The 19,622-nt window shown below is 43.1% G+C and overlaps 8 protein-coding genes across 8 annotated transcripts; all 8 read right to left on the minus strand.

The window, feature by feature from the left end:
- Window positions 1–614: 614 nt before the first annotated feature.
- LOC140226130 (histone H2B.2, embryonic) lies at window positions 615–989 on the minus strand. The gene has a single exon (XM_072306620.1). The coding sequence runs from the start codon at window positions 987–989 to the stop codon at window positions 615–617; it is 375 nt and encodes a 124-aa protein (XP_072162721.1).
- A 537-nt stretch (window positions 990–1,526) lies between these two features.
- LOC140226131 (uncharacterized) lies at window positions 1,527–2,153 on the minus strand. Its single transcript, XM_072306621.1, has one exon. It carries the CDS (start codon window positions 2,151–2,153, stop codon window positions 1,527–1,529), a length of 627 nt encoding a protein of 208 aa, XP_072162722.1.
- Window positions 2,154–3,083: 930 nt separating this feature from the next.
- Window positions 3,084–3,458, minus strand: LOC140226132 (histone H2A, embryonic). Its single transcript, XM_072306622.1, has one exon. It carries the CDS (start codon window positions 3,456–3,458, stop codon window positions 3,084–3,086), a length of 375 nt encoding a protein of 124 aa, XP_072162723.1.
- An 876-nt stretch (window positions 3,459–4,334) lies between these two features.
- Window positions 4,335–4,745, minus strand: LOC140226133 (histone H3, embryonic). The gene has a single exon (XM_072306623.1). It carries the CDS (start codon window positions 4,743–4,745, stop codon window positions 4,335–4,337), a length of 411 nt encoding a protein of 136 aa, XP_072162724.1.
- An 820-nt stretch (window positions 4,746–5,565) lies between these two features.
- Window positions 5,566–5,940, minus strand: LOC140226134 (histone H2B.2, embryonic). The gene has a single exon (XM_072306624.1). It carries the CDS (start codon window positions 5,938–5,940, stop codon window positions 5,566–5,568), a length of 375 nt encoding a protein of 124 aa, XP_072162725.1.
- A 7,463-nt stretch (window positions 5,941–13,403) lies between these two features.
- On the minus strand, window positions 13,404–13,778 carry LOC140226135 (histone H2A, embryonic). Its single transcript, XM_072306625.1, has one exon. It carries the CDS (start codon window positions 13,776–13,778, stop codon window positions 13,404–13,406), a length of 375 nt encoding a protein of 124 aa, XP_072162726.1.
- An 863-nt stretch (window positions 13,779–14,641) lies between these two features.
- LOC140226137 (histone H3, embryonic) lies at window positions 14,642–15,052 on the minus strand. Its single transcript, XM_072306626.1, has one exon. It carries the CDS (start codon window positions 15,050–15,052, stop codon window positions 14,642–14,644), a length of 411 nt encoding a protein of 136 aa, XP_072162727.1.
- Window positions 15,053–15,888: 836 nt separating this feature from the next.
- On the minus strand, window positions 15,889–19,601 carry LOC140226138 (uncharacterized). The gene is made up of 3 exons (XM_072306627.1): window positions 19,049–19,601; window positions 18,126–18,178; window positions 15,889–16,185 (listed from the first exon to the last, which is right to left on the minus strand). Exons 1-3 carry the CDS (start codon window positions 19,599–19,601, stop codon window positions 15,889–15,891), a joined length of 903 nt encoding a protein of 300 aa, XP_072162728.1.
- Between the last annotated feature and the right edge of the window lie 21 nt (window positions 19,602–19,622).

Below are 19,622 nucleotides of genomic sequence, written 5' to 3' on the forward strand. Positions count from 1 at the left end.
TCCCGTCCGCTATGGTTGGTCACGCCGCTCAACCTGTTCACGCCTTCCCGTAGATGGCGCCGTTGAGATACCAGCTCGCGAATTCAATGATTATTTCGGCGTATAATATACTGAAAACATCATTCCGAACGATTTTTTTCTGTATGCAGGCTGCTGTAACAGTGATATTATTACTATACGTGCATGATGGTATTTGGAATAGATTCATATAGCAACAGCTCGTTAAGAAGACGATTGTATAAAGCGGTGTGGTAATTTAATACACTCTTTTACCCGAAAGGGAAGAGCTGGCTGATTGGAAGTTAATCTATATTGTGCGGGTCTTAAACATTAATCTGTAATATGTTTGCCTAATTTTACCATGTTTCAATCAGGTGGTGCTGTCAATAAACTAATTAACGAATACATTAAGTGAACACGAGAAGCAAATATAAATAAGCATACAATGTGAAGTCACTATAAACAAGCGATGATTTGTATTAAAGTAAAGTACTAGCTTTTCGATTCGTTATAATTAGTATATGATTAGGATTTCATACAACAGTGGGATATTCTTTCTTGGTTATGTGGTGGCCCTGATAAGGGCCGTTTGAGATATAGGCGACTGTGGACATCTACTTGGATGTAGTGTACTTGGTGACAGCTTTGGTGCCCTCGCTGACGGCGTGCTTTGCCAGTTCTCCGGGGAGAAGGAGGCGCACTGCGGTCTGCACTTCACGGCTGCTGATGGTCGACTTCTTGTTGTACTGACCGAGACGTGCAGCTTCGGCGGCGATGCGTTCGAAAATGTCGTTGACGAAGCTGTTCATGATGGACATGGCGCGACTCGAAATTCCAGTATCTGGGTGGACTTGCTTCAGAACCTTGTAGATGTAGATGCCGTAGCTCTCCTTCCTCTTCCTACGCCTCTTCTTGTCGGCATTGGGCCGGGGAGCCTTGGCAGCTTTCTTGGAACCCTTCTTGGCAACTTGTCCGGATGGAGGAGCCATTGTGAGCGTTGACTAGAGACTAGGCGGATGCGAATTCGATGCAGCTTTGAAAGAGAAATGTTATGGTCAGCTGCCCCCTTTCCTCTTTTATACGCGTTCGGAGGATCCGCTCGCACAGTTCATGCAAATTAGATGAGGATTAGCAGAAGCATCGATTCAGGCGGGCGTGACGGCCCCGCCTGCCGGCCGGCCGGCCGCGGTGGTGGAATAACGGTGGAATAATTCTGTTTAGCCTATTTTCGCTAGCTCTCACACAATTGTTTGCTCTTGAGTAACACATAAAACTCCTCAATTGTGCCTTCATCTACCATTTCTCTCCTTTTCAACATAAATTCACCAATAGAGAATGATTTCTGTTTTTGTAAACTATTCCTTTCTATTTCCCCGTTTCGTGTATTTCCTTCTTTTTTTTTTCTTTCTTTCTTTTCTCAGTGCATCTTTCCATCGACTAGTTGATACTGCAACAATTATTCTTTCTTGGGTTTGTGGTGGCTCTTAAAAGAGCCGTTTGATTTTTGGTGTGAGGTGCAAATAAACTTATTTGGCACCCTTCTTGGCAGCAGGCTTCTTTGGTTTTGCCGCCTTGGATTTGGTCGTCGTCTTCTTCGCCACTTTCTTCGGGGTTGCCTTCTTGGATGGCTTCTTTGCTGCGGTCTTCTTCTTGGGCGTCTTCGTTTTCTCCGACTTGGTTGCCGTCTTCTTCGCCGGCTTCTTCTTTGTCGCCTTCTTCTTCTTCTCCTTCTTTTCTGCTGCAGCTTTGGCCTTCTTGGCGACCGCCTTCTCTTTCTTTGCGGCTGCCTTTGCCTTTGCCTTCTCGCGGTCAGCCTTAACCTTTGCCTTCTGCTTCTCTTTTCGTGCCTTCTCCGCCGCCTCTGCCTTTGCTGCCTTGACGTTCAGCTTGAAAGAGCCAGATGCCCCGACACCTTTCGTCTGAACCAGTGTCTCGTTGGCAACCCCTTTCCGCAGAGCTCGCTTGATGAAGATGGTCTGTCGGTCCATATCGCCTACTTTGTAGTTGGCTGCGATGTACTTCTTAATGGCCTGAAGCGATGATCCATTCCGCTCCTTCAGTGCGCCGATAGCAGCATTGACCATCACCTGGGTCGGTGGATGCTCGGGCGCTTTCTTCTTGGTCGTCTTCTTTGCTGCTTCCGAAGCCGCCATCACGATAACAATCGATGCGATACGTAGTGAGTCAGAGAGTAGTGGAACAAAACTAATGACTCGCAACCTTCGCACTGTCGTTTTATCAGCTCATTGCGTACCTCGAAGGAATCACCGGACATCTCGGGCATGGCGTCGTGCAGACGCTCTGCCTAATGTGCTTCCACATCTGTTCTCTGTTTCATATTACTTGATTTACTTTTCTGCTCCATTTGTTTTATCCACGTGTTTCCCTAAGGCAGCTGTTTTATATTACAACATGCCGAAAACTGCAACAATTTTAGACAGCAAACGCACAAACACTAGAGCATTAATGCAATCAAACACACAAACTTCCTACATACATGTGGCTGTGCTGTTCTTATGTTGTCGATAAATTACTCTTTTATTTTAATACCTTCTTTTTAACCTCAGAACGGCCTCGCCTGACGATTTATCATCTGTGCATTTCATAAATTCATAAATTCTTCCGAAATTAACTTGGTACTTAACTCTTGCTTATTTTCATACTCTAGTCTATGCTTATTCTTTACTCCATATTCTCTCCTCATCTAATGGTATGTATTGCCACCTTATATATTTAGTCTTTATTCTATAGTCTTTATTCTTTAGTCTAGATATCCCTTATCTATTTTGTCTCCTTATATAATATCATGCATTTTCACCTTACATATATATCATTATATTTCTTCCTTTCTCTACATTTCCTATTTATGTGTGATTCAAGTAAGGATAATTAGAGAGAGAGAGAGAGAGAGAGAGAGAGAAAGGAAAAAAAAAATAAAAAGAAAAGAACAGAAAAAAAAAAAACAGATATAGCGGAAATCTCAACACAACACAAAATAGCATGATGAATTGAATGTATTCTTTCTGGAAAATGTGGTGGCCCTGATAAGGGCCGTTTGGTTGAAAAGAGCCGCCGTGAAGTGTCTAACTGGACTTTGCAGTCTTCTTCGGCAGAAGCACAGCCTGGATGTTTGGCAGTACACCACCCTGAGCGATTGTCACGCCTCCCAGCAGCTTGTTCAGCTCTTCGTCGTTGCGAACGGCAAGTTGAAGATGTCGCGGGATGATCCTCGTCTTCTTGTTATCGCGTGCGGCGTTGCCGGCCAGCTCTAGAATCTCAGCGGTCAGGTACTCCAGAACAGCAGCTAGGTACACTGGTGCACCAGCGCCTACTCTCTGGGCGTAATTGCCTTTACGAAGGAAGCGATGAACTCGGCCGACGGGGAACTGCAGGCCGGCGCGTGATGATCGAGACTTGGCCTTGGTGCGAGCCTTGCCAGATTTTCCTCGTCCAGACATGGTTGGAGACGGAGAGACAAATGTGTTGACGTGATCTGAATGCTGATTCAACTGAGAGTGTGATCCCCGCCGATTGTTTCCGCACCCATTTATACCCCGCTCGGGGATCCAGCGGGTCAAGATCCTTTTGTTGACCGGTCGACCAATCAGCGTAGCCGGTGGCAGAAGTGGGCAGCTGCTACTGCTGCCAGTGCGGACACAAGCGCTGTTTGCTGCCCTCTTGCTGGCTAACTCGGCACAGTGTCTAGTAGTTCAATGCAGCTAGTTGTATCGCGGCGGCTGTCCATATATTATATTTCACAATAAAGCAATTGTGAATACACACTTTCAGTTGAATCAGCATTCGGATCACGTCAACACATTGGTAAAAAGACTCCGAATTAACGTCACAATCTTTCATTTTTTTTTCCTTTTCTTGACCATATAGTTTTACTTTTTCTTACCCCCCTCCCTTCACTCCTTCTGTCTCCCTATCTATCCCTCTCCCCCCCCCCTCTCTCTCTCTCTCTCTCTCCCTCTCTATCAAGCACCTTACAGACCTCTTCTCGTCTCAATTACATATGAATTGATTTGCTAGGTACATAATCGCCGTAGACTGAGTTTCATTTGAAGGGGGGGGGGGGCAGATATCCCTACTTTACGTGCATTTCATTTATCTTTGTGGTTTTCTTGTTCTCATTTTTCATTTCCGTTCAACTACGTGTGCACTTTTAAATACATAAATATCTAACATCATCCAAGGCTCTACTTTTTAAAACTAAGAATAACAAACAGAATATTGTCCTGTATGAACCATGATATTCTTTCTTGATAATGTGGTGGCTCTGAAAAGAGCCGTTGTGTTGTGTGGTGCGACCACGGAGGACAGGCCTCTCTCTACGCCCTCTCTCCCCGGATGCGACGGGCCAGCTGAATGTCCTTGGGCATGATGGTAACCCGCTTGGCGTGGATGGCGCACAGGTTGGTGTCTTCGAACAGACCGACGAGATAAGCCTCGCTCGCTTCTTGGAGGGCCATGACAGCAGAACTTTGGAAGCGCAGCTCGGTCTTGAAATCCTGAGCAATCTCACGAACAAGTCGCTGGAAGGGGAGTTTGCGGATGAGAAGTTCGGTGCTCTTCTGGTAGCGGCGAATCTCACGAAGTGCGACTGTGCCGGGCCTATAGCGATGAGGTTTCTTCACTCCTCCGGTGGCGGGGGCACTCTTGCGAGCAGCCTTCGTAGCCAGTTGCTTGCGAGGAGCCTTGCCTCCAGTCGACTTGCGAGCCGTCTGCTTGGTGCGAGCCATGTTTTCTTCAGGTAACGAGTGGGGAGTTTTCTCGATGCGGAGTTGGGAAGAGAATGAAACCGCCGGACATCCAGCTCCCATTTTATATCGCGGACGATGGATCCCTAGACCCGGGACGGATCCAATCCGTGGCCTGTGATTGGTCAAGCAGTGATTTCCTTTGTCCGATCTGGGCGCACCAGCCCCGCAGCGGCGGCCCCCACCCGTCCCGTCCGCTATGGTTGGTCACGCCGCTCAACCTGTTCACGCCTTCCCGTAGATGGCGCCGTTGAGATACCAGCTCGCGAATTCAATGATTATTTCGGCGTATAATATACTGAAAACATCATTCCGAACGATTTTTTTCTGTATGCAGGCTGCTGTAACAGTGATATTATTACTATACGTGCATGATGGTATTTGGAATAGATTCATATAGCAACAGCTCGTTAAGAAGACGATTGTATAAAGCGGTGTGGTAATTTAATACACTCTTTTACCCGAAAGGGAAGAGCTGGCTGATTGGAAGTTAATCTATATTGTGCGGGTCTTAAACATTAATCTGTAATATGTTTGCCTAATTTTACCATGTTTCAATCAGGTGGTGCTGTCAATAAACTAATTAACGAATACATTAAGTGAACACGAGAAGCAAATATAAATAAGCATACAATGTGAAGTCACTATAAACAAGCGATGATTTGTATTAAAGTAAAGTACTAGCTTTTCGATTCGTTATAATTAGTATATGATTAGGATTTCATACAACAGTGGGATATTCTTTCTTGGTTATGTGGTGGCCCTGATAAGGGCCGTTTGAGATATAGGCGACTGTGGACATCTACTTGGATGTAGTGTACTTGGTGACAGCTTTGGTGCCCTCGCTGACGGCGTGCTTTGCCAGTTCTCCGGGGAGAAGGAGGCGCACTGCGGTCTGCACTTCACGGCTGCTGATGGTCGACTTCTTGTTGTACTGACCGAGACGTGCAGCTTCGGCGGCGATGCGTTCGAAAATGTCGTTGACGAAGCTGTTCATGATGGACATGGCGCGACTCGAAATTCCAGTATCTGGGTGGACTTGCTTCAGAACCTTGTAGATGTAGATGCCGTAGCTCTCCTTCCTCTTCCTACGCCTCTTCTTGTCGGCATTGGGCCGGGGAGCCTTGGCAGCTTTCTTGGAACCCTTCTTGGCAACTTGTCCGGATGGAGGAGCCATTGTGAGCGTTGACTAGAGACTAGGCGGATGCGAATTCGATGCAGCTTTGAAAGAGAAATGTTATGGTCATTCTATTCTATTCTTATGTTTAAATGGGGACCTATCTATATCTGATAATTTTCCCCACAATGTGCGTATCTTTTATATAAAAACATGGGTTGTTAATGAGGACGGGGGTATGTTAGGTGGAATGAGGATGGGTGATATGTTAGGTGGAATGAGGATTGTAGCGATATGTATTGAGTTCATAAATCCGTAACCATTTAAATCGGTTTATTCTATAATATTTGTAATAATATACATGTGGGTTTATATAACAGTAATGTATATTGTATAGTGATATTCATGTATGTATAAATCTGCCGAGGCTCCCCGGCCCAGTATGGGTTTATATTATTAATATATATACGTGGGTTTATATTATATGCTTGCGCAATAATATATCATATCATTGCCCATATTATATAAATTCCTAATAACATTATATATATATATATATATATATATATATATATATATTCTGTATTTTACATATGCGTAATAAAATGAATTCAAAAACTCTAAATATGTCTGTATTTATTCTGTAAGGCACCAAAGCTGTCACCTAAGGGACGCCTGTATTCCCACTGTTGCATAATACATTATTCTAAATAAACCAAACTCTTCTTATATTTAACTTTCTTATCTATATTCTGATAACTTTACGAATATGTATATATATACATATACGTACATACATATACATATACACACATATGCACACATACACATATATATACATACACATACATATACATACATATACATACACACACATGCATACACATACATACACACAGATATATCCTGTCTTTAATAAGTATATATACATATATCTCAAAAAAACCTATCACATTCCTATAATTCATTCCATTCTTAACAATCTTTTAAATACATATTATATACCATAATACAAAAGCCAGTATATGTATGTATATACCGACTTATATTCTTATATAAACTAAAGTATATACATAACATATAGTGCCTATTCATAATACCTGTCTATATCACATCCACATAAACATATATTTTTAGTTTCACCAACTTGTAATAATTAACATAAAAGTTGCAGACAGAAGTGCGACTATGATAAGAGGGGCCTCAAGCCGGTGACTACTGAAGAAAGGCCAGAAGTGGGTCAACCATGGAGTAAGTACTCCTATAAATTTGATACATATTTAACAAATTTGGGACAGTCGCAATTCTGTCTAATTACCATTTTGGTAATTTGTAACAGGTCTCACTTGCCTGTAAGAATATTTAATGACCAACCCATCAAGAAAAACATTACAATGTCTGATGGGTATGAAAAAAAAAAAAAATGCATATAATATACCAACTTCATGCCAGTAATAACATTTCAAACCGCTCTCAGCTTGTTGGTTGACCTCGGATTTCATAAAACGCTGGGAGCGGTTCGTGATACTGGACTAAGTTCAACATTTTCAATTCTGCGAAATATCTTAATATTTATGGCAATTGTAACAAAAACTAAAAATGATTAATATTTGTATGAGTTCATAAACTTGGAACAGATACATATGGAAAAGAAACTTTAGTGCAATATAACACTTGTTCTTATAACCTAAATATAATACCTCATGCTTATATCATGAAGCTCCATGCATATATGCAATATTAAAAAAAAAATATAATCGTATAAATATTGGAAACAAAGTTAGAAACAGCATCTTTAATGGGGACAAGTGTGCGGTTGTAGAGGGCAGGCTTCAAGCCTAACAATGTAAGAGGATTGAGTCCAGAAAGGGGGCCACCAGAAAGAGTCAAGAGCTCCTGTTAAAATTTAGTTTGAGTAAGGTTAAGATTTAAAGTCAAACGCACTCTTGTCCATGAAATAGTTTCATAATTGTATAATGTGCCCAAGGGCTGTATAATTGTTGAGCAATATGCTCTTGCATATAAAGGTGGCGATATGAAATCACCATTGTACATAGTGCAATATATATGACAGAGAAAACATATAGAATAGTATTGCATCGATAGTGAAGGCGGATCGAGCCTCTCCAAGCTTATTTGGTGACCCCGACTGTTTAAGAGTAGAGGCTATTGGAGAGATCCGATGCGCCATACACGTATTAAGAAAAATTCGGGTAGGGTGAGCGGATGACATGCAGGTGCCAGTAGAGGATAGAGACCGCTTTGCTCGGTGTGGGATGGCCCCTGAGTTGGTGGTAGGTCTGCCAGTGATTCCCGCCGTACCGATGAAGAAAAGAGTGCCTCCTGCTTAAAAGGAAGCAGAATATGTAAACATAGTCATCTTAATACACAATCATTTATTTGTTTATCACCACAGTTATATTATATTGTAGAAGAAAATGGGAGAGGGTGGGTTAGAGTGGAAGGGAGGGGTAGGGGTGAAAGGGTGGAAAGGGGGTTTAAGTTAGAGGAGAGGAGAGAAGGCGTGGGGAAACAAAGGACAGAAAACACTTATTCGTTTTGATGACCGAATTTTTGCATAAAAGATTTTCAGAAAGAATATATCATTCAATTTATTCATTTTCTTTCAAGACAAAGCATAGAAAATAGCAAAACAAATCAACACCTTAACTATTTACATATATATTCCATTGAACATATAATTTTGTAAGACATTTACGTAACCTACATATATGTAAAGAGAAAATCTAAATGTTTCTTACCTTGTCAAGGTATGTGAAGGAGTAAGATATATATTAAACGCAGAAAGGCTTGACAGCTCCTTGTTATCTGTTAAATAATAGTAGCATAATTAACAAATATAATATTGAGCATGCATGATGATTTAACGTTGGCAAACGTGCCATCGGTGCAATGACATTCAATATAATCATTATTGTATAAAAAAAGAAAATTGTATAAGAAAAAAAAATACAAAGGAGAAAGGAGTAGCATATATATCATATCCAGAGTGGCTGTACGGTTCCTTGTTATCTAGTTAAGCGTAGTAGTTATTGTATTATAGGAAAAATTGTATGTGTGGTAAAATAGTACAAAGAGATAAAGGAGAAACATGTATACTAAATCGAAAAAGGCTGGACGGCTCCTTGTCATCTGTTTAAGTAAAAGTGATATAATTAACATAACATACAATATTTGCATGTATGATAATTCAACGGTGGCGAATAAGCCGTCGATAGTATGGTATTCAATGTAATAGTCATTGTATTTAGGAGAGAAATGGATAAAAGGGAAAAATAATACAAAGGTAGAGAGGAGTAACATATGTGTTAAAATCCCGAATGGCGGGATAGACCTTGCTATCTGTTAGTAACAGTAACATAAAGTGACATTATATGATATTTGGAATGTATGATAATTCAGTGGTGGCGAACGTGTCATCGATATAATGGTATTCAATGAAGTATTTATTGTACAGTAATATAGGGGGAGACGATACAAAGGGAGAAAGAAGTGAAAATGATCTTGGGGAAAATCAGTTATAAGGTAGATAGTTTCCCATTACTTTTGGAGTTTCGTTGTGGGAAAAACCCATATGGGGTTATAAACATTAAATCATCGCATATTGTAAATCATGAAGGACAATTAGTAATCGGTTCCTCTAAGTCAGTTTCTGCAAAGGAAAGACAAAGGTTATAATAATTCACAAGGTAATAGCTATATCTGCCGAAAAGAATATTTAGTTGCTGTAATTCCAACGTTTGGACTATGTTGTACTATTCAATATAATCCATGTTCCTGTATACAGAGTATATTAAATGGAACGGATGTGTTATGTAGATGTTGGGGCAGTTCAGCCCCGTTTCCTGTAAACCTTCTGGCGTTCCATACGATGATGGGTGAGAACTGTCATTGTGAGGAAAACGAAAAGAAAGGGATGAAAAGGTGACAATCCATTATGTGCGACACGTTTGCAGCATATCATGTATCTTTGAAGCTTCCAGATTGACCTGAAAGCAGGCTTGAGCCGCCTCGACGGTAAGTTGAAGTCTATCACTTTTCGACGTAGTGGTATCCAGATTGTTTATGATAAAAACAACGAAGGCTATAATGCGCTCAATATTTGCTAAATCAATATGTGTGCACTGGGTAGTTGCTTCAATAGAATTGACTTGAGTCGATGCTTCTTTTTTATGCACTTTGGGCTTTCTGGGAAGGATACGGGTAGGTTTGTTGGGTGGTGTAGTTGCAGGAGGGGCAGTTTGATCTTTTGTTGTAATGTTAGATGAGGTAGGGGTTGGAGTTGGTTGTTGATTAGTGGGGATAGTTGTTGTTGTGGCTTGTTGTGGTTGTTGTTGTGGCTTGACGGGGGCCGGAGCTTGTTGTTGTTTTTGTCTCTCTTGAATTTGCTTTGCAGCTTCTGCATATGATACTTTGTTTGTGATTTTGTGGTTTTGGATTCGTCGGGCGTCTTTGTAGTGTGAGCATCCAGCGTACGCTGCGCTATGGGGTCCTCCACATCTTAAACATTTGGGACTTTCTTTGTTTGGGCATTGGTCAAGTATGTGACTGTCGCCACATCGTACACATCGCATTTTGAAGCGGCAGGTTTCCTGGCTATGGCCGAATCTTTGGCATTTATAACACCTGGTGACTGGCGGTATGTATGTAGTTACCGGGAAGACTTCAAAGCCAATACTTACGGATGGGGGCAGATTGTTTGACGAGAATGTTAGAATTACAACGGTGGTTGGTTTAAGTACTCCTTGGTCTCGTTTGTTAATGCGTTTTGTTTCAGTTACTCCTTGGGAAGATAGTTCCGATTCTAAGTCTTTTTCTGTTACGCTTGTTGAGATTCGTTTTATGACACCTTTTGTGGGTGGGTGATCGTTGTTTGTGTTTACGGTCTTTACTGCACAGTTGCAAAAGTTAGTGATGCCTAGTAGGGATTTTACTTGTTTTGGGGTCTTACATTTGATTACAAAGTACTTTGCCTTCCGTTTCACCTCTTCAACTTTACCGACGATTTTGTTAATTTCTCTGGCCACTTGGATAGGGTTGCATTGGGTTATGTTTTTGTCTATGCCAGTGATAGTGACATATGGTATGTTTTTTGGGCGGGAAGGTCGTACGGGCGTATGGAATGAATCACTATCGTAATCATTGTCATTGGTCAAGTCAACTGTTCCTGCTCGTCTTCTTTTTTTCCTATTGGTCACTTCAATGAAGTCTGAATCCTGGAGACCAGGATCGGACGCCATGTCTGTGCTCGACATGGTTTAGATTGAAAGAGGGGTGGGGTGGATTAAGGATGTCTGTCTCGATCACAAAAAGGTGAGTGATGGATCACAAGTGTGGAAAAGGGAGGAGAATAATCTTATGGGCTGCGCCCCGCGGGGGGGGGGGGGCGGATTTATCTATACCTCAATGGGAGGGGGAGTTTGATGCACCGTCCCAGTACGAATATAGGTTGACAGGTGTAGTTAGTAAAAACGGAAGAAGAGTATTTTGTCCGGAGAGGCTAGCTTTGCGTTCACTAGGGGGAAGAGAATAAATGCACAGAAATACAAAGGGAGAGCTGGGGGTATAACCAAATAAAGGAGAAAATGCGGCCTTTTACCGAGTAAACGTGATACGTTACAAGACGGTACAGGACGCTTGAACAATGGTTTTGGCGAGGACTATAGTATGTGGGGGTGATTGACAAAGGGGGAGGGACAAAAAGGGGGGTGGAATGCCTCAGTGGGCAGAGCAGGGGTCGGTAGTAAACGGGCTGCTGCTTACACAAAGGTATACGTACAAAATGGCGGTTAAAACAAAGTTAGTGTATAAGATATGGAAGAGCTCCCCTAAAAGTAGGAGGGCGGTGTTACATGCACATCCGCTATATACGTATGGTGAAGGTAGGAGCGTGTACTATGTATGGAATAGTTCACCCCTGCCGGGTGTATAGTTGTAGTATGTAGGTTTGACTGTACGGTGCTAAAAGTCCGTTAAGTCTTAACGTACAACGATACAAGAAGTAATGGATTCAAATATAAATACAATATATCAAAGAAAGAGGTAATATAAGAAAACTATTCAAATATTACACTACGCGGGGTGAGGCTGACAGGTTGAGGAGAGACAAAAATGGCGCCTGGGTTGCGCCAGGGGATGGGGGGGGGGGTATGTGTATGTAGATGAGGCAACGTCGGCGTAAGGTGCGACAGATATGTCAAATATTATGCAAGCCGCACTTACAAGTTACAGAGGCCTACTAATATAATAAATTACACAGGGGGTGTTAATAGATCAAGGTATATCAAAATAGGTGAGAAAATTGAGGGCTGGGAGAAGAAAGGACGTAGTGGTCAGCCGTGTAAAGCGCGGCGAGTAAGCCGAAGGGCTTTACTTACTGCGTAAGTGGTGTAAGCTTCTATACGTCCAGACTCTTCGGGCTGCGAGCTTGGTGGAGGATTCACAAATCTTGTAAAATATCGCACAAATGTATAAGTAGATATCAGATGAATAACAACAAAATGGGTGAATAGTGATAGGCAATTTGCCACTGTCAAAAGGACGAAAAGGAATCAAAGCAACAAACAAACGTAGAATAGACACAAAATTGAGCAGAATTGAGCAAGCAAGCGGTCTCCTCAACCTACAGCCTCCCCGTTCTACAGCCTCCTAATGACTAGCAACCTTCGCACTGTCGTTTTATCAGCTCATTGCGTACCTCGAAGGAATCACCGGACATCTCGGGCATGGCGTCGTGCAGACGCTCTGCCTAATGTGCTTCCACATCTGTTCTCTGTTTCATATTACTTGATTTACTTTTCTGCTCCATTTGTTTTATCCACGTGTTTCCCTAAGGCAGCTGTTTTATATTACAACATGCCGAAAACTGCAACAATTTTAGACAGCAAACGCACAAACACTAGAGCATTAATGCAATCAAACACACAAACTTCCTACATACATGTGGCTGTGCTGTTCTTATGTTGTCGATAAATTACTCTTTTATTTTAATACCTTCTTTTTAACCTCAGAACGGCCTCGCCTGACGATTTATCATCTGTGCATTTCATAAATTCTTCCGAAATTAACTTGGTACTTAACTCTTGCTTATTTTCATACTCTAGTCTGTGCTTATTCTTTACTCCATATTCTCTCCTCATCTAATGGTATGTATTGCCACCTTATATATTTAGTCTTTATTCTATTTTGTCTCCTTATATAATATCATGCATTGTCACCTTATATATTTATCATTATATTTCTTCCTTTTTTATCATTATATTTCTTCCTTTCTCTACATTTCCTATTTATGTGTGATTCAAGTAAGGATAATTGAGAGAGAGAGAGAGAGAGAGAGAGAGAAAGGAAAAAAAAAATAAAAAGAAAAGAAAAGAAAAAAAAAACAGATATAGCGGAAATCTCAACACAACACGAAATAGCATGATGAATTGAATGTATTCTTTCTGGAAAATGTGGTGGCCCTGATAAGGGCCGTTTGGTTGAAAAGAGCCGCCGTGAAGTGTCTAACTGGACTTTGCAGTCTTCTTCGGCAGAAGCACAGCCTGGATGTTTGGCAGTACACCACCCTGAGCGATTGTCACGCCTCCCAGCAGCTTGTTCAGCTCTTCGTCGTTGCGAACGGCAAGTTGAAGATGTCGCGGGATGATCCTCGTCTTCTTGTTATCGCGTGCGGCGTTGCCGGCCAGCTCCAGAATCTCAGCGGTCAGGTACTCCAGAACAGCAGCTAGGTACACTGGTGCACCAGCGCCTACTCTCTGGGCGTAGTTGCCTTTACGAAGGAAGCGATGAACTCGGCCGACGGGGAACTGCAGGCCGGCGCGTGATGATCGAGACTTGGCCTTGGTGCGAGCCTTGCCAGATTTTCCTCGTCCAGACATGATTGGAGACGGAGAGACAAATGTGTTGACGTGATCTGAATGCTGATTCAACTGAGAGTGTGATCCCCGCCGATTGTTTCCGCACCCATTTATACCCCGCTCGGGGATCCAGCGGGTCAAGATCCTTTTGTTGACCGGTCGACCAATCAGCGTAGCCGGTGGCAGAAGTGGGCAGCTGCTACTGCTGCCAGTGCGGACACAAGCGCTGTTTGCTGCCCTCTTGCTGGCTAACTCGGCACAGTGTCTAGTAGTTCAATGCAGCTAGTTGTATCGCGGCGGCTGTCCATATATTATATTTCACAATAAAGCAATTGTGAATACACACTTTCAGTTGAATCAGCATTCAGATCACGTCAACACATTGGTAAAAAGACTCCGAATTAACGTCACAATCTTTCATTTTTTTTCCTTTTCTTGACCATATAGTTTTACTTTTTCTTACCCCCCTCCCTTCACTCCTTCTGTCTCCCTATCTATCCCTCTCCCCTCTCTCTCTCTCTCTCTCTCTATCAAGCACCTTACAGACCCCTTCTCGTCTCAATTACATATGAATTGATTTGCTAGGTACATAATCACCGTAGACTGCGTTTCATTTGAAAGGGGGGGGGGGCAGATATCCCTACTTTATGTGCATTTCATTTATCTTTGTGGTTTTCTTGTTCTCATTTTTCATTTCCGTTCAACTACGTGTGCACTTTTAAATACATAAAGATCTAACATCATCCAAGGCTCTACTTTTTAAAACTAAGAATAACAAACAGAATATTGTCCTGTATGAACCATGATATTCTTTCTTGATAATGTGGTGGCTCTGAAAAGAGCCGTTGTGTTGTGTGGTGCGACCACGGAGGACAGGCCTCTTTCTACGCCCTCTCTCCCCGGATGCGACGGGCCAGCTGAATGTCCTTGGGCATGATGGTAACCCGCTTGGCGTGGATGGCGCACAGGTTGGTGTCTTCGAACAGACCGACGAGATAAGCCTCGCTCGCTTCTTGGAGGGCCATGACAGCAGAACTTTGGAAGCGCAGCTCGGTCTTGAAATCCTGAGCAATCTCACGAACAAGTCGCTGGAAGGGGAGTTTGCGGATGAGAAGTTCGGTGCTCTTCTGGTAGCGGCGAATCTCACGAAGTGCGACTGTGCCGGGCCTATAGCGATGAGGTTTCTTCACTCCTCCGGTGGCGGGGGCACTCTTGCGAGCAGCCTTCGTAGCCAGTTGCTTGCGAGGAGCCTTGCCTCCAGTCGACTTGCGAGCCGTCTGCTTGGTGCGAGCCATGTTTTCTTCAGGTAATGAGTGCGGAGTTTTTTCGATGCGGAGTTGGGAAGAGAATGAAACCGCCGGACATCCAGCTCCCATTTTATATCGCGGACGATGGATCCCTAGACCCGGGACGGATCCAATCCGTGGCCTGTGATTGGTCAAGCAGTGATTTCCTTTGTCCGATCTGGGCGCACCAGCCCCGCAGCGGCGGCCCCCACCCGTCCCGTCCGCTATGGTTGGTCACGCCGCTCAACCTGTTCACGCCTTCCCGTAGATGGCGCCGTTGAGATACCAGCTCGCGAATTCAATGATTATTGCGGCGTATAATATACTGAAAACATCATTCCGAACGATTTTTTTTTTTTTCTGTATGCAGGCTGCTGTAACAGTGATATTATTACTATACGTGCATGATGGTATTTGGAATAGATTCATATAGCAACAGCTCGTTAAGAAGACGATTGTATAAAGCGGTGTGGTAATTTAATACACTCTTTTACCCGAAAGGGAAGAGCTGGCTGATTGGAAGTTATATATCTATATTGTGCGGGTCTTAAACATTAATCTGTAATATGTTTGCATATTTTTACCATGTTTCGATCAGGTGGTGCTGTCATTAAACTAATTAACGAATACATTAAGTGAACACGAGAAGCAAATATAAATAAGCATACAATGTGAAGTCACTGTAAACAAGCGATGATTTGTATTTCTCTGGTGGGTAAAGTACTAGCTTTTCGATTCGTTATAGTTAGGATATGATTAGGATTTCATACAACAGTGGGATATTCTTTCTTGGTTATGTGGTGGCCCTGATAAGGGCCGTTTGAGATATAGGCGACTGTGGACATCTACTTGGATGTAGTGTACTTGGTGACAGCTTTGGTGCCCTCGCTGACGGCGTGCTTTGCCAGTTCTCCGGGGAGAAGGAGGCGCACTGCGGTCTGCACTTCACGGCTGCTGATGGTCGACTTCTTGTTGTACTGACCGAGACGTGCAGCTTCGGCGGCGATGCGTTCGAAAATGTCGTTGACGAAGCTGTTCATGATGGACATGGCGCGACTCGAAATTCCAGTATCTGGGTGGACTTGCTTCAGAACCTTGTAGATGTAGATGCCGTAGCTCTCCTTCCTCTTCCTACGCCTCTTCTTGTCGGCATTGGGCCGGGGAGCCTTGGCAGCTTTCTTGGAACCCTTCTTGGCAACTTGTCCGGATGGAGGAGCCATTGTGAGCGTTGACTAGACTAGGCGGATGCGAATTCGATGCAGCTTTGAAAGAGAAATGTTATGGTCAGCTGCCCCCTTTCCTCTTTTATACGCGTTCGGAGGATCCGCTCGCACAGTTCATGCAAATTAGATGAGGATTAGCAGAAGCATCGATTCAGGCGGGCGTGACGGCCCCGCCTGCCGGCCGGCCGGCCGCGGTGGTGAAATAACGGTTTCTGCCACCAGATGGCAGTAGACAGATTTTTGTCCAATTTTACCCTAATTTGTTCTTGAATTGCGTGTAGAAATGAAAAACGTGAATAATATTCTCTGCAAATATTAAATCATCATTTACTTTTCTTTTCTTTTCTCTTTGTAATCAAACTAGATCTAGAAAATCTCCTGTAACTATATATATTCTGTTTCGTATCTCGCAAAAAAGCTGCTAACTTCCCTTATTCCTTTTGATTGCGTGTTAAGTTTACACATGTTATCTACCTTCGTCGCCGCTTGCTGACACGCTGAAGCTGAAATCTATTTGTAAATATTTATTTTGCGTTACAAAAAACAAACAAACATACCTTCTTGCATTTGTACTTTGCTGATACTCCTTTTTTTTACCTACTTGATTGATTGATTGATTGATTGATTGATTGACTGCTTGTTTCCCACTGCACAATACCAAAAGCCAATGTCAGACAGCAAGATATTGTCCAGACTTATCCACATTTTGTATCGAGGCTATTGAATCTGCGTAAAATTGGCTATATGCCAAATAGTGTATAGAATCTATCCTCTTTAGTGAGTTTAACTCAATATCAGGTGAAGCCAAACATTCTACTTGATTCATAATACAATGTAGTCAATAATTAGCAGGGTTTGTTTGTTTTTGTTTTTGTTTTTGTTTTTGGTTTTTTTTTTGTGTGTGTGTGTGTCATTTTTATTTTATTTTTATTTATTTTTTTTTTTATTTTTTTTTTTTTTTTGCTGAATGATACTGTCTTGGTAGTATCTCCAAATTCCAGTCCATGTCCAGGCGTGGGGCGGCATGTGCATTGTGAGCTTCACAACTCTTAATGAAATATTTATGAGCAAAGGCAACAACTTCACCAAAGAAATGCGTAATGTTGTTGCTTTATACAACCCGCCCACTATGGGAGCAACAACTTTACCAAAAGGGCAACAACTTTACCAAAAAGGCAACAACTTTACACATAAAGCAACAACTTTACAATTGTATGACAACAACTTTACAATTGTATGACAACAACTTTACTTATGAAAATAACGTCTCTCTCTTTCTCTCTCTCTCCCACTCTCTCTATTTGCAACTGGGGGCTGTGATCAGCGAATGGATGCCATAATTATTCTATTACCTTCAATTACAACCGGTAAACTCTGTAAAGCGTATAATGAGGGCGTTTTAAGAGCATTGCCACGAAACAGAAATCTGAACTTAAAAGATGTACGAACAGTGTGGTTATACATAATATACATATGCCCATTGATTCAAACGTGCTACTTATGATGACGTTCCGTAATGTGGAAATTTGTTTCATTAAGTGTATTCTTTCTTGATAATGTGGTGGCTCTGAAAAGAGCCGTTGTTTTGTGGTGCAGGAGGCCGTTAAATTCTAGCCGCCAAATCCGTAGAGTGTGCGTCCCTGCCTCTTCAATGCGTAGACGACGTCCATGGCAGTAACCGTCTTGCGTTTGGCATGCTCGCAGTATGTCACTGCATCGCGGATCACGTTCTCAAGGAAGACTTTCAGGACTCCGCGGGTTTCTTCGTAGATGAGGCCCGAGATTCGCTTCACGCCGCCCCTTCTTGCCAGACGACGGATGGCTGGCTTGGTGATGCCCTGGATGTTATCTCGAAGAACTTTGCGGTGCCGCTTTGCTCCTCCCTTTCCTAGTCCTTTGCCTCCTTTACCGCGTCCAGACATGATGGCGTGAGTTGATTTTGGTTTAGCTGATGAGAGATCCAAAAGCCGAATGATGACGCTCCCAATGACCGAACAGGGTTAAGTAACCGCTTTGCGGACATGGAGGGCGACGCCCCATTCTCCTACTGTCCGCCGCGGCCAGCCCACGATCCGCCTGCACGAGATCCGGCTGGATCGAGTGCGCCACCTCACGGCCGTCCGTTGCGTTGACCAGACCAGCACCGCGAGTCGGACGGGCACTGTCGCACATCACATACATTACTCTGTCGCACATTACCTCAAGAAATGAACAAATAAAATACACATATGATAATATTGACAGCATAAAGCTACATAGATATGGAGTGGCAGATATATACATATACATATACATATATACACACACTCACACTCACATAATTTCGAGCTTGAAACGATTTTTCAGAGTAAAACTTCTCTCCCAAACGAAAACCATCACCCTCCCCCCGCTCGCATTCTGTTTAGCCTATTTCCCCAAGCTCTCACACAATTGTTTGCTCTTGAGTAACACATAAAACTCCTCAATTGTGCCTTCATCTACCATTTCTCTCCTTTTCAACATAAATTCACCAATATAGAATGATTTCTGTTTTTTTGTAAACTATTCCTTTCTATTTCCCCGTTTCGTATATTTCCTTCTTTTTTTTTTCTTTCTTTTCTCAGTGCATCTTTCCATCGACTAGTTGATACTGCAACAATTATTCTTTCTTGGGTTTGTGGTGGCTCTTAAAAGAGCCGTTTGATTTTTGGTGTGAGGTGCAAATAAACTTATTTGGCACCCTTCTTGGCAGCAGGCTTCTTTGGTTTTGCCGCCTTGGATTTGGTCGTCGTCTTCTTCGCCACTTTCTTGGGGGTTGCCTTCTTGGATGGCTTCTTTGCTGCGGTCTTCTTCTTGGGCGTCTTCGTTTTCTCCGACTTGGTTGCTGTCTTCTTCGCCGGCTTCTTCTTTGTCGCCTTCTTCTTCTTCTCCTTCTTTTCTGCTGCAGCTTTGGCCTTCTTGGCGACCGCCTTCTCTTTCTTTGCGGCTGCCTTTGCCTTTGCCTTCTCGCGGTCAGCCTTGACCTTTGCCTTCTGCTTCTCTTTTCGTGCCTTCTCCGCCGCCTCTGCCTTTGCTGCCTTGACGTTCAGCTTGAAAGAGCCAGATGCCCCGACACCTTTCGTCTGAACCAGTGTCTCGTTGGCAACCCCTTTCCGCAGAGCTCGCTTGATGAAGATGGTCTGTCGGTCCATATCGCCTACTTTGTAGTTGGCTGCGATGTACTTCTTAATGGCCTGAAGCGATGATCCATTCCGCTCCTTCAGTGCGCCGATAGCAGCATTGACCATCACCTGGGTCGGTGGATGCTCGGGCGCTTTCTTCTTGGTCGTCTTCTTTGCTGCTTCCGAAGCCGCCATCACGATAACAATCGATGCGAT

Source organism: Diadema setosum, chromosome 3 (genome assembly GCF_964275005.1).
Source record: "Diadema setosum chromosome 3, eeDiaSeto1, whole genome shotgun sequence".
In the NCBI taxonomy this organism is placed as follows: Eukaryota; Metazoa; Echinodermata; class Echinoidea; order Diadematoida; family Diadematidae; genus Diadema; species Diadema setosum.

Coding starts and splice junctions, on each gene's coding strand:
- LOC140226130 (XM_072306620.1), bottom strand. CDS start 989: ATGGCTCCTCCATCCGGACAAGTTGCCAAGAAGGGTTCCAAGAAAGCT.
- LOC140226131 (XM_072306621.1), bottom strand. CDS start 2,153: ATGGCGGCTTCGGAAGCAGCAAAGAAGACGACCAAGAAGAAAGCGCCC.
- LOC140226132 (XM_072306622.1), bottom strand. CDS start 3,458: ATGTCTGGACGAGGAAAATCTGGCAAGGCTCGCACCAAGGCCAAGTCT.
- LOC140226133 (XM_072306623.1), bottom strand. CDS start 4,745: ATGGCTCGCACCAAGCAGACGGCTCGCAAGTCGACTGGAGGCAAGGCT.
- LOC140226134 (XM_072306624.1), bottom strand. CDS start 5,940: ATGGCTCCTCCATCCGGACAAGTTGCCAAGAAGGGTTCCAAGAAAGCT.
- LOC140226135 (XM_072306625.1), bottom strand. CDS start 13,778: ATGTCTGGACGAGGAAAATCTGGCAAGGCTCGCACCAAGGCCAAGTCT.
- LOC140226137 (XM_072306626.1), bottom strand. CDS start 15,052: ATGGCTCGCACCAAGCAGACGGCTCGCAAGTCGACTGGAGGCAAGGCT.
- LOC140226138 (XM_072306627.1), bottom strand. CDS start 19,601: ATGGCGGCTTCGGAAGCAGCAAAGAAGACGACCAAGAAGAAAGCGCCC. Junction 18,179..19,048: donor GAAGGCAACCCCCAAGAAAG/TGGCGAAGAAGA, acceptor TCATGTCTGGAC/GCGGTAAAGGAGGCAAAGGA. Junction 16,186..18,125: donor GAGCAAAGCGGCACCGCAAA/GTTCTTCGAGAT, acceptor AATGCCGACAAG/AAGAGGCGTAGGAAGAGGAA.